Here is a 12,387-nt window from a genome sequence, read left to right as displayed (position 1 = left end):
TTGCGCATCTAGAGTTGAAGTAAATTAATGTTTTAATTAATTGATGACATGAGGTTGATCATAATTAGGTAAATGTTTTGTCCAGTCATGGTTACTTTTACAAACCATAAAACAAATATTATAACAAAAAATCATAATTACGAATCCAAATATCTTTCTCTTACATTTCTACTTGTGATTAATCAATCCTCAATTTAATCAAATGTTTCAATTATTATGTAATAAAGTATTATGTAATAAAAATAGAAAAATAGCTTGTGTGATCGATGAGCAGGGAGGTCCGAGAGATGGAGCGATAAAGGAGTAATTAAGGTCACAGGAAGCATGTGCTTCACCACGCCTCCATCTCAAGACATGATGTCCGAAGAGTAGGAAGTGTGCTAACAAGTAGTTGTGGGGATTGTGCAAACCATATTAATAGTTTTCTGTACAACCATTTGCAGAGACTTCCACACCATTATTTAAGTATTTATTTCTATGCTGGGCTATAATGGCGATATAATCTATTTCAGCTAAACTAAACAAACTTTGGTTGGTTGCTTTATGTCAGTCAAATGGTCTCTTCCTCTCTTTGTGGGAGATTTTTGGTCAGAATAAACTGCAATGTGGACCAGACCTTTTCCAAGACTGCTGTGTCAATGGATCTGCCCTCGTAATACCATCCCCCTAACATGTGGCAAGAGAACAGCCCAGAAGGTTCAAATACTGTGTCAGATATACTGTGACCTTGTCTGTAAAAGTGAAGGCTTTGTTATCATTTCGCTCACTCTCTCCCTCTGGACTTTCTATGTCATTGTGTGGCCCCTCCTCTGTGCTCCTAAATCATATAATCAAAAAGTCTGCTGTCTGGGAGGATGAGGCAGAGCAGGATAAGAGATAAGCTTATGGGCATGAGGCTTAAAGAAGAGCTGTAGCTCTATTTTATTCAGCCTTATTTCACTTCTCGTGACACAGCTCTGCCATGCCTGAGATGCTGCAGACGAGCTCTAGAATTCTGTCATGGGGAAAATTAAAAAAGGAAAGGGAGAGGACCATGGCCCTTTTCCTCTTGTCTTTATGGCCCATGGGAACCCCTCTGACATAGCAGCAAATTGAAACCTAGAGCCATCTTTCACATTCAGACATATGTTTATGGGGGTTTGTGTGTGTGTGTGTGTGTGTGTGTGTGTGTGTGTGTGTGTGTGTGTGTGTGTGTGTGTGTGTGTGTGTGTGTGTGTGTGTGTGTACTTGTTTATACTACATTGTGGGTACCAAATGTCTCCTCAAGGATAGTAAAACCTGTGATCACCTAACTTGTGGGTCCCAGCCAGTGAACCCCATGAGGGAAATGGCTTATTAAATAAACTTTTTTTTATTATTAAAAAATGCATACAGGTTTCTGTGAGGTTAGGTTTAGAGGTAGGGTTAGGGGATACAAATTATTGTTAGATCTGTATAAAAGTCTATGGAGAGTCCCTACAATGATATAAAAACAAGTGTGTGTGTGTGTGTGTGTGTGTGTGTGTGTGTGTGTGTGTGTGTGTGTGTGTGTGTGTGTGTGTGTGTGTGTGTGTGTGTGTGTGTGAGAGAGAGCGTGTATTTATCACTTTGTGGGGATCAAATGTCCCAATAAGGATAGTAAAACCCGAAATTTTTGACCTTCATGGTCCCCATGAGGAAAACAGCTTATAAATCATACTAAATTATGTTTTTTGAAAATGAAAAAAATGCAGAAAGTTTTCTGTGAGGGTTAGGTTTAGGGGTAGGGTTAGGTTTAGGGGATAGAATATAAAGTTTGTACAGTATAAAAACCATTATGTCTATGGAAAGTCCCCATAAAACATGGAAACACAACATGAGTGTGTGTGTGTGTGTGTGTGTGTGTGTGTGTGTGTGTGTGTGTGTGTGTGTGTGTGTGTGTGTGTGTGTGTGTGTGTGTGTGTGTGTGTGTGTGTGTGTGTGTTTTAAAATCATTATGTCTATGGAGAGTCCTCATATGGATAGCTGCACCAAAATTTTTTGTGTTGTTGTTTTGCTTTTTTGTTTTGTGTTTTTATTTAGTTTTGTCTATCTAAAGTTATTTTGTTTGGGGGCTGTGGTTAATGTGTGGGTTATAGGGTTATTACAGGACAGTTACAGCACCTAAGATATCACTTTGCATATACACAAATGTAAGATTTAGCCTAAATCTTACATTTCATGTTAAAATGTAACGTGTGTTAGTGAGTTATTCAGTCAGTTGGTCAGTCCGTCCGTCCGTCAGTCAGATAGCCAGTTAGTTATTTAGTTAGTTAGACAGACAGACAGAAAGAAAGAAAGAAAGAGAAAGTCCCAACCAAGGGTAATTTCTGTTGCAGCAAGTGATGACAAACACTTACATACTGTACACAAAGTATACCGAATAAAACATACACAGATCACAACTCTTACCTATATTCCCCTACCTCAGATAAACATGAACAACTGGCACAGCATTTACTAAAAAATATATTTGAAGCTCTTACAATCATAAACTTAGGAGCTCTGTATCGCCAACCTGAAGGGAGAACTTCAAATTCTGAGTAAAGGATTTGAGTAGAATCATTTAATATGGTCAAAGCCTTCTCGAGAGCCAGTTTGTCACATAGAGTGGACAGACTTAGCTGCCCTACACCTGTAATACCCAATCCCAAATTCACAATCTCTGTAACTGCGCTCTACTTAAAACATCCATTCCATAAAACCAACAGATGATGGCAAATGTTAAGATAGATTCAATAAAAGATCTGTAAAACAATGTAAGTACAGTTTAATCCACATCAACAGACTTCAGCTTCCTAAGTAAATACATGCACTTCTGTGCCTTTAACACAATTGAATTTGTATTTTCCACCCACATTAACTTATTGTCAATGACTGTGCCAAGATATTTATTGGAGCTGACTGTCTTCCATGCAGTCTCTCAATTATTGTGATTACGGTCATACAAATTTAATGTAGGATGATTATCCAAGAATTAGAGGAACATTGTTTAAAATGGATTTAGATCAAGGATAGCACATCACACTGTTGCACACTGCTGTCACTGCATTACATTTCTTTCGGAAAATAAGCCATTGTATGTGAGACACAACTACCATATTTTGATCAATCACATTTTGACCATGTCAATGCATTTTAGATTTGTAATTGGTGATGCCTGCTAAGGTTGTTAGCACCGGTGGGTTTTCCAAGAGAAAAAATATGTTGCTTCAAAAGTCAGTACAGTAACAACAGTCCAACTGACCTTTACCAACACCCACGCCTGTGATATTTCTTTTGAATGAAACATAACAACCTCTTTGAATCAGACAGTGAAAGGTCAAAACATAACTAAGAGAACAATTATGTGTTGTGAGAGTGGCTCAAAAGTTTTACTTGATCTACCAGAAGTTTTTGAAGAGATCTTTTATACCCAAGGCAAAAGGCAGAGCGCTCTTTAATTTAAGGATGCATTATTCATTTAGAGTAATGAATGCCTCTGGGGTTTTCCTCCATCCAGTCAGGTCAGCTTGCTATCAAAGTAATGTGGTGGAACCCGGACAAAGGCTATGTTCACACAGTAGAAGAATACGGATGCTTAATACAAATATGTTACAGAAATTTTTGTTTATGAACAAAAGACAATCATCTAACACAGAAGTGACTCTATTGAATTTTCAATAAGCTGTTGTATGAACAGGACAAATCGAGAGTCACACCTGTTCGTAAATATGACTGTTAGTCCCAAACACTGACTGTGTGAATGTTGCCAATGTTTTAATCTTCGCCTTGCCTCTATTATCAGTTTGCGTTGTTTTGAGTCATGATGGTTCTGGAAGGATCAAAAGTTATCCTCACATCATCCTGGATTGCAGAGGCTGAACAAAAAAGGTTTTGTGTAATTTTAGTGTATCTATATGAAGCCCCCAATCACACAGACCCACTCTTCCATTGTCTTCCTTCTATTACTCTCATTTTTCCCTTTTATATCGTCTGCAGTTGATACCACTTCCTCTCTTTGAATTATTCTCCCGATGAGGTTGCGGCTATAACTAAGGTTGGGCTGTCACAGCAGTGGAAGCCCCACAAGGACTCTGGCTATTGCTTCCCTGGTAGAGTGTCCCTCTCTGGGTGGCCATGGTGCTGTAGGGTGGCCTGTCAAATAGGTAACGTGTTGGATGGAGATTAATTACAGGCTCACAGCAGGGCTCATTAGTGCTAGCCGCATCAGGGGGCGCAGCACCACAGGGGACATCCTCTCTCCTTCCGAGTCATCCCTCCATCCATGCCTCCTTTAGTTTCCCTAGATAAAGGTAAACAGTCTGAAAGCAATTTCATTTGGTCACATTATGCCATCGACAACGGCAACACGCCCTCCTCCATTAGTAGCAGCAGAATCACAAGCTCACCAGGACTTGTGAGATTTAGAAATGCAATTGGATAAGGTCTGGAGGGGTTCCTCTGGACGATTTACCCAGCCCAAGTGCACCTGGGAGGCATCTGAATAAACATGCCTTCATTTATCAGTCTGTCACATCAGTGGAACAAATTAGAGCTGAAACATGTCGGACAAACGTATTGTGTTGGTGTCACCGTTTCTTTCTGTTGGCCTAATTTGTATTCATGGGATCTTCAGTGTTTTGGGAGCCACTCTCACAACACAGAGAGGACTGAGAGAGGAGCCATATCTTCAAGCACAAAAAAAGTAATTTAGTGGAAATAATTATTTTAATACCAAGGCTGAGATGCCTCATGCTAATTAGGAGTGCCAGTGAACAGTGGCAGCTCTGGCTTACTTGGTGCGCTAGCAAGATCTGACGTGGTGCCTCCTTATCCTCCCAACCCCTACCCCTACCCCAGCATCAAACTATTTTACATTGTTAACAACTTTTTGTACAGAACTATGCTTTAACACAAAATATATAAAAAGGTTTGTTCACCCAAAATCTTTAATTCTATTATCATTTAATCACCCTCATGACTTCCCAGATATGTCAGACATTCTTTCTTCTGCTGAACACAAATTAAGTTTCTTTAGAAAAGTATATCAGTTTTGTTGGTCCATACAATGCAAGTACATGTTCATTAGAACTTTGAAGATATAAAAATCACATAATGGCAGCATAAAAGTAATCCATAAGACTCCAGTAGTTAAATCCATATCTTCAGAAGTGACATAATAGGTGTGGGTGAGAAACAGATAAATATTTAAGTAATTTGTTTACTCTATATCTCCACTTTCACATTTTAAAGTCACATGTGATGCCTGTTTATATTCACTTTAGATCTGAAAGTGTAAGTATAGATTTAGAATAATCTAAATCGATAATTAGAGATCTATTTCATATCATTCTATATCATATCACTTCTAAAGACATACTGTAGATTTAACCACTGGAGTTTTATGGATTATTTTTATGCTGCCTTTATGTGCATTTTGGAGCTTCAAGGTTCTGGCCAACATTCACTTGAATTGTATGGACCTACAGAACTGAAATATTATTCTAAAAATCTTCATTCTGCAAAAGAAAGAAAGCCATGTTTCTGGAATGGCATGAGGGTGAGTATAAGTTTTGGATATAACTAGAATAAAGAAATTAAGTAACTATATATATATATATGGCAAATAATGTTAACATGTGCATTATATATACAGAAATTAAATTGCACAATTAAATTATAGAGTCAATAAATAAAGAAAATTACAGAATACTTACAAATCGCTGCTTGTCCTATTACACATAATTCTCCATTTCAAATGTAACGCTCCCCTCCTAGTTTTCATTGATGCAAAATCATCAATGATTTTGCCAAATCTGCCCAACAATCACATGGTTGATGATACTTTATTCTCAAGACCACTGCGTCGATCCTGTGTTAGGTAAACCTATACTGTTGATTATGGATATCTTATATTTGTTCAGAATGTAAGAATGCATTATGAACATCTATATTAGGCTATATTATTGTAGGCTGAGTAGCCTGTCAGGAACCACTCGGGGCACCTTACCCCCATCGCGATCTTGCGAGCTCTGTGTGAGGGCAAGGTGGCATGATTTGGGGCACCTCTCTCCCATCACGATCTTGCAAGCTCGGGGTGTGGGTGGGGTGGCACGATTTGGGGCACCTTTCACCCATCGCGAGCCAGTGGCAAGATGGCACAATTCGGGCACTCATCGCGATCTTGCGAGCTCTGTGCCGCCCCAGAGACCTTGCGCCTGCCTATATCGCCTATGCCAGGATCCGCTTCTGCCAGTCAATCAGCAGTAACAGGGAAATTAAAGCTGTCAAGTGCGGGTGTGTGGGTGAGAGAGAAGTACTTTTATTTTCTTATGTTCATAATGTCCTGTTAAATGCACATTTTATTTTATATTGTATAGTGTAGGCTATATTGTTATTACAGTTTTTATTTGATTTGATTCATTACCTGACACCTTATTTTAATTCTATCTTATCATTATTATTTGTATTGTCATTATCTGTTTTGTGTATAAATGCTTTGGCAATATTGTATGTAAACACAATCATGCAATAAAGTACTTTTAAATTGAAAATAGAGAGAGAGAGAGAGAGAGAGAGAGAGAGAGAGAGAGAGAGAGAGAGAGAGAGAGATTCTCTTACATGAGTGGTCACGTAAACAGTTGCAGCCTTACTTCATATCAGCATGTTTGTTTGGTTTTAAATTAAACTCAAAATCAAATCATTGTTGGACAGACATCTGTAGGTTAAAGTAATGTACAGAAGCATTTAATGAAAGTAACTGCATTTATAGATATGCAACTTCATATAAATTAATATAACTTGACAGTTTTGGTTGTTTAAACAGTTAAGAAAGCAAATTTGGACAATATTTATTTATAACAGTAATATATATTATATTATATTACATTATACGAATAAGATTGTATCGTTAACATTAGTTAACCACATTAGTTAAGGACATTTTGAACATGTATGTTTTTCCATTTATGTATTTTTTTTAATCAACATGAACTCTAATGTTATATTACTATTATTAGCCACATTTGCTTCCAAAATTGTCTATTTTAATGAGGTAAATTTTATAATTGTGTCACAGGTGTGGTGCTTCGGTAACTGAACGGTCGAATGTGTTGATTGAATATATGGCCAGTAGATGACGCCAAAGCCCATAATATGAAAATATCATGTGCATGGACATTTCAACCATGACCACAAGAGAGACACTATTATGATAGTGTTTTATTGTTTAAAATAATTTCTTGTGTCTTTCTTGCAGTTGGATCATTATCCTCCAGTCAGCTACACCCTGCCTGAAGCATCAGACACACATTTCAATCTGGTCAAGTCACTCTTCTTGGGGAAAGTGTTTGGTATGTGCTCTCTGCTCCTTTGCAAACTTTTCACCAGGTTTTGATTAACCCCAAACTTAAAATTTGGGATAAGCCGGATGGTTTAATGGCAACAAAGCTGTTTTTTTTTTTTTATTTATAAATAATATTTTAACAAGTAACATTCTTTTCGAGATTCAGCTTGTATACACAATGGGACCTAGGTTGTAGTTTTTAGTCTCTCTCTCTCTCTCTCTCTCTCTCTCTCTCTCTCTCTCTCTCTCTCTCTCTCTATTGTTGTCTTTTAATTTTAAGGTTTATTAACAGTTCATAAAAGACGAAACAAACCACTGCACACCTGATAAATTATCTGCAGGTGTGTAGGAAAAATAACTAAAGTAAATAAACAAGAAACAAAATACCAAAAATGCTAATAAACCATTTAATTAATTAAACATTTCGGTCATGTGACCTTCATCAGGTATTTGAAAACAAAGAGTGTATCACATGCACATTTAAAATATGGAGTAGCCAATCAAAATCAGTTACAAACCATCATGGCCTATGCTGCCCTACAAAGGCAAAACGCCGTAACATCATGTTTGGTCAAAAATGAGTTAATGTCATTTTTGGGGTATTCAAGACCTCCTTTATCATGTGAATAAATATCGTGAGTCAATTTCATTGTTTTAACGAGAAATTAAAGGGCTACGACAACCGTAACATCCAAAACCATACGAGAAACCACAGCAGAACGCCGTAACAGTTGTTACGGCTCTTAGCCTTTGTTCCGGCACGCTGAATTTGAGTTTAAGGTGTTCTGACTTTGTTTCTCCGGGCATCAAGAGAGATGTTACGGTGCCGCTGTGATGTTACTGTAGTCTGGCTTTGTCATACTGTCAAAGATTACCGCTCTTTTATTGTCACCAAACCGCGTAACATACACACGACACATCTTTGAAATAAAGGGTAGACTGCCGACTGCTTGTTTGTTTTATTACTCTGTGATAGCGATGTGATAGGGCGATGGTTCAGATCTGTCAATGTCAGTGACAGCCCGGAGCTTGCTAAATTTAATCGGTGTCACGTAAATTAAGCGTAACGTTGGCGCTGACACTCGCCTCACATCAGATGCTGAAAACCAAATATTAAATACAGAGGCATCCTTCCTTTCCATGCAATCCGAGATAATCCATAGAAGATATAATCCATAGCAATGCACGTCATCTGCTGTATCCACAACAATCCATACGTGTTTGAGCCATATTTCCTTCTTGCAGGTGTTCACGTCAGATTTTACAGCTGGTTATACGCTAACGTCCGTACAAAGTAGGCTAACCTAAATAGTAAAAGTAATTCCAACTTTTTTTCGGTATACTCTGTCTATATTATCTCAGAATTAAAAAGTAGTAATCCAAGTCAAGTTCGTTGACTGAGCATCTTGAGCAGTTTGATGGCCCTTAACCCTTTAACTGTCACCCCTCCCCCTTTTTTCGCATAGACAGGAAAATCACTATCCAAACTTAAATGGTTGTATTTCAAGAATGCTTTGTCATATATACCTATGGACAAGTTGTGTTCCAAATTTTAGGTTGATATCTCAAAAAATGGGCTTTCAGTAAGATTTTATTTGAAGCAGTAAAAAACTTGGAATGAGCAGTCTCTAATCTCTAATGTATTGGTCTAATGTTTAATTAATTACTACTCTATATCTTGCATTTAAATACATATACCTTTGTATTCAATTATAATTAAATTATTTTTATTGTGAAAATATGTATTGTATTTATTCATACTGTACATACTGTACTGCAAAGTAACTTATCTGTCATACTGTTTAACTGTGTTAGTGTTGCCGCACTATCCTGATCATTATAGCACTAAATAGGAACAACCAAAGGTCTTCTATATAATTTAAAACAAATACCATGATGACTAGACCTTGGTTAGGTGTTCTTATAATGGATGTAAGTATGGTGAACAGCAAGTAAATATTGATTATATGTCAGTTACGGCCTTTTGCCTTTGGATGACTCCTGATTTTTGGCACATGATACAAAGGCAGAGTACATTAACTGCCAAACAAGGGTCAAAGGTCAATTTTGATCTCAAGATTTTTTGCATACAAACATTTCTTCTGTATAGCAACTAGTTGTGAAATTTTGGGAGTCCTACCTATAATAGCCTTTTGTCTGGACAAAACAGAAACTTTAAAGTCATTTTTCTCAGTTTCACACTCTAGTGAGTTAAGGTATTTTGCTTTTGCAGGGCAGTATGACAATCAGAAAAAGAGAGCACATAATACACATAAATATTAAACTGTTATTCCACCAATAGATTATTTAAGAGAATTCCAAAAATAATAATTTATTTCCATTTTATTCCCCCCAAAAAAAGAAGTGCCGGTTTACAGTCAAAGTTACGATGCAGGCACTCAAAGGACACGGAAATCCAGGACTTGGCTATAATTTCCTTTGTAGTCCACATTTCCTCTCAGGCTACGTCTACATTAATCCGGATACATTTTAAAATGGCATTTTCATTTCAAAACGCTCTCTGTCCACACTAACGTTTTCAAGCGTTTTCCAAAAGTTGCTCGTCCACACTGAAACGTATGAAAATGCTTAAATCATGTCACTACGCATGTGGAAAATCCCCGCTGCATGTTCTGTCTGAAACGCAATTGTCTTAGTGTTCTGTCGCCGGACACCAATTCCGAGTAAACTTCCCTTCACCTATGATGGAATGAAATGTGAAGGTTGTACAAAGTGACATTTATTTTTAACAGCACTAACAAATTGAGTATCAGGCATAACACAGAGTATGCATATACAGAGTATAACACTGGCCGCCATCTTGATTGTTTTGGTTGGATAGATCACATGACTAAAAAATATTTTCCAAAGCATCCGTTTTCACAGTCCACACTACAACGCAAAAACAACGTTTTCAAATATATCCACTTTGGAGTGCGTTTTCAAAAAGCTCAGTTTTCAATGACAAAAACTCCATCTCAGTGTGGACGGAAGGCCAATACGGAGAGAAAAAGATGAGTTTTCAAATGAAAATGTATTAGTGTGGACTAGTCCTTGAATGTCCTCTAAAGATGCCAGTGGCTTTGTGATGCTAAAGAGTCTTTTATCCAGAGGCATGGAACAGACATGCACTTTCTTCAATCAATACTGATGAGGGAGCACCCAGACCCCATTAAACTCAATTCCCCTCTGCATGCTGACATGCCAAAACAGCAAAGTGACCTGCTGTGGTTCCCAATAGCAGGAGACAGCTCAGTCTGTTAATTACACCTGTCAAACCAGCACCTGCATTCATTCAAATTATTCACAAAGCCTGGCAGTACTGCATATTCTTCATACTATGTAATGCGGAATTCGTTTTTCAGCCTTTTAATTCAAAATAATAGAAGTTCACTTGAGCATTTAATTCACACTCTAAGCAATGGAGAGTTTGATACTTGGACAATGAGGAAGGCATCCTACTATTCTGTTTTATAAAGAACAATGTCCACCCTATGTTATAGAGCCTTCATTTTATATATAAATGTGGCAGGGCGGAGGGCGGGGCCGGGTCGTGATCATACACACCCGGTCCCTTATCAGGCTAATCAAGCCTCCGCAGTCGGCCTTTATCCCTCTCGGATGCTTGATTAGCCTGATAAGGGACCGGGTGTGTAGAATCATGACCCGGCCCCGCCCTCCGCCCTGCCACAATATATATTAAAATAGAGTTGTTTGTATACATTTTCTATTGATCTCCCATATGTCAAGCTGCATGATGTAGATGAGCACTTTCTCCATTAAAGAGTAGATGCAGGCACCTGAATCCCGGCTGTGAACTGTTGCTCTACAGTCCCTGGTAAATGGTCAACTGTGGTATTCTGCTGCTGCATCCTCCACAACTTTGCACTCGGAACTGACCTGATGCAAAATGGGGTTTTATGCCTTGCTTATTATTTTCAGCACAGATTTTTGGGTATGTTTGCACCATTTCCTAATTTGCATAATTCCTTTAGTGAATCGGGGGCTAAACAACATGGAAATAAAAGGCACTATCAGTGGGTGCAGTTCATTGTTAGTGCATTCCCCCTGAGAGCTGAATCTGGTGGACTGGTCTATCAGAGAACATTAGAACTTCTTTCTGACTGCAGGCACATAATCTCCAGACCCTATCATCATGTCCAAGAGAGCACATTGAATGCTGAACGTTGTGCCTGCCCACTACCCTACCTTCCTAATCAATTATTTATGACTGGAGACCACTGACACATGAATAACCCAAACACTTTCAGCATGCACTTCTTTCTATGGTTGACCTGTACATGTTAGCTATTTGTCATGGAAAATTTACCAAGTTTCATCTGGGAGGTATGACAAGTTCCAATCATGCCAGTGACATGTCTACCTGTAGTTCTGTCCTACAACATCGGCCATTATAAAAAAGCTTCTATCAGTGATAGGATCATGTTAATTCAGGTGTTGTAGTAAGAGCCATGCAACAGGGGTGCAAAGGGTGATTGTGTGTCTGAGAGACAGAAAAAGACAGAGAAGACAATTAGTCAATTTAGATAGAAAATTTGTTTCAGTGTGGAGGTAAGATAGACATATCCAGTTGTCCCCAACACTTGTTCATCGGGCAAATACTATATGTAGATTTTAAGAAAACTTTTACCTTTAGGGGTACAACAGCTTGTCACTAGGGCAGTACTCTCAAAGGTACACCCTCTGTACCCTTTATATGTTTATCAGAAAAAAATATTGTTGTTGTTGTTTTGTTAAATAAAAACCAATAAATCAGACTCAATGTGGAACACAACCACACATAAATGAAGTTGTGAGATTATAAAACATCCACAATGCAGAAAACACACCCACATACAGGTTTTGACAAAGTTTGACTATTTTATGATCTCTCGTTGACTTCCATTAATTTCATATCAGGTTAACAATATTTTCTATTTCCAAACTCTACCCCTAAACCTAACCATAACCATCACACAAATATGTGCACATAACTAGATTTGAAGTTCAACATCATCTGACCCATTTATGAGCTTTTTCCTTTTTACTAATGAATACATTTC

At 37.9% G+C, this 12,387-nt stretch overlaps 1 protein-coding gene across 1 annotated transcript in view; it reads left to right on the top strand.

Moving 5' to 3' along the window:
- LOC127635233 (contactin-associated protein-like 2) overlaps nucleotides 1-12,387 on the top strand; it is a 472,530-nt gene that overhangs the window by 439,652 nt on the left and 20,491 nt on the right. The window contains 1 exon segment of the mRNA XM_052115124.1: nucleotides 7,238-7,331. Coding sequence (XP_051971084.1) covers nucleotides 7,238-7,331 — 94 coding nt within the window.

Source organism: Xyrauchen texanus, chromosome 42 (assembly GCF_025860055.1).
Source record: "Xyrauchen texanus isolate HMW12.3.18 chromosome 42, RBS_HiC_50CHRs, whole genome shotgun sequence".
Taxonomy (NCBI): Eukaryota; Metazoa; Chordata; class Actinopteri; order Cypriniformes; family Catostomidae; genus Xyrauchen; species Xyrauchen texanus.
This window is presented reverse-complemented; position numbering and strand designations above follow the sequence as displayed.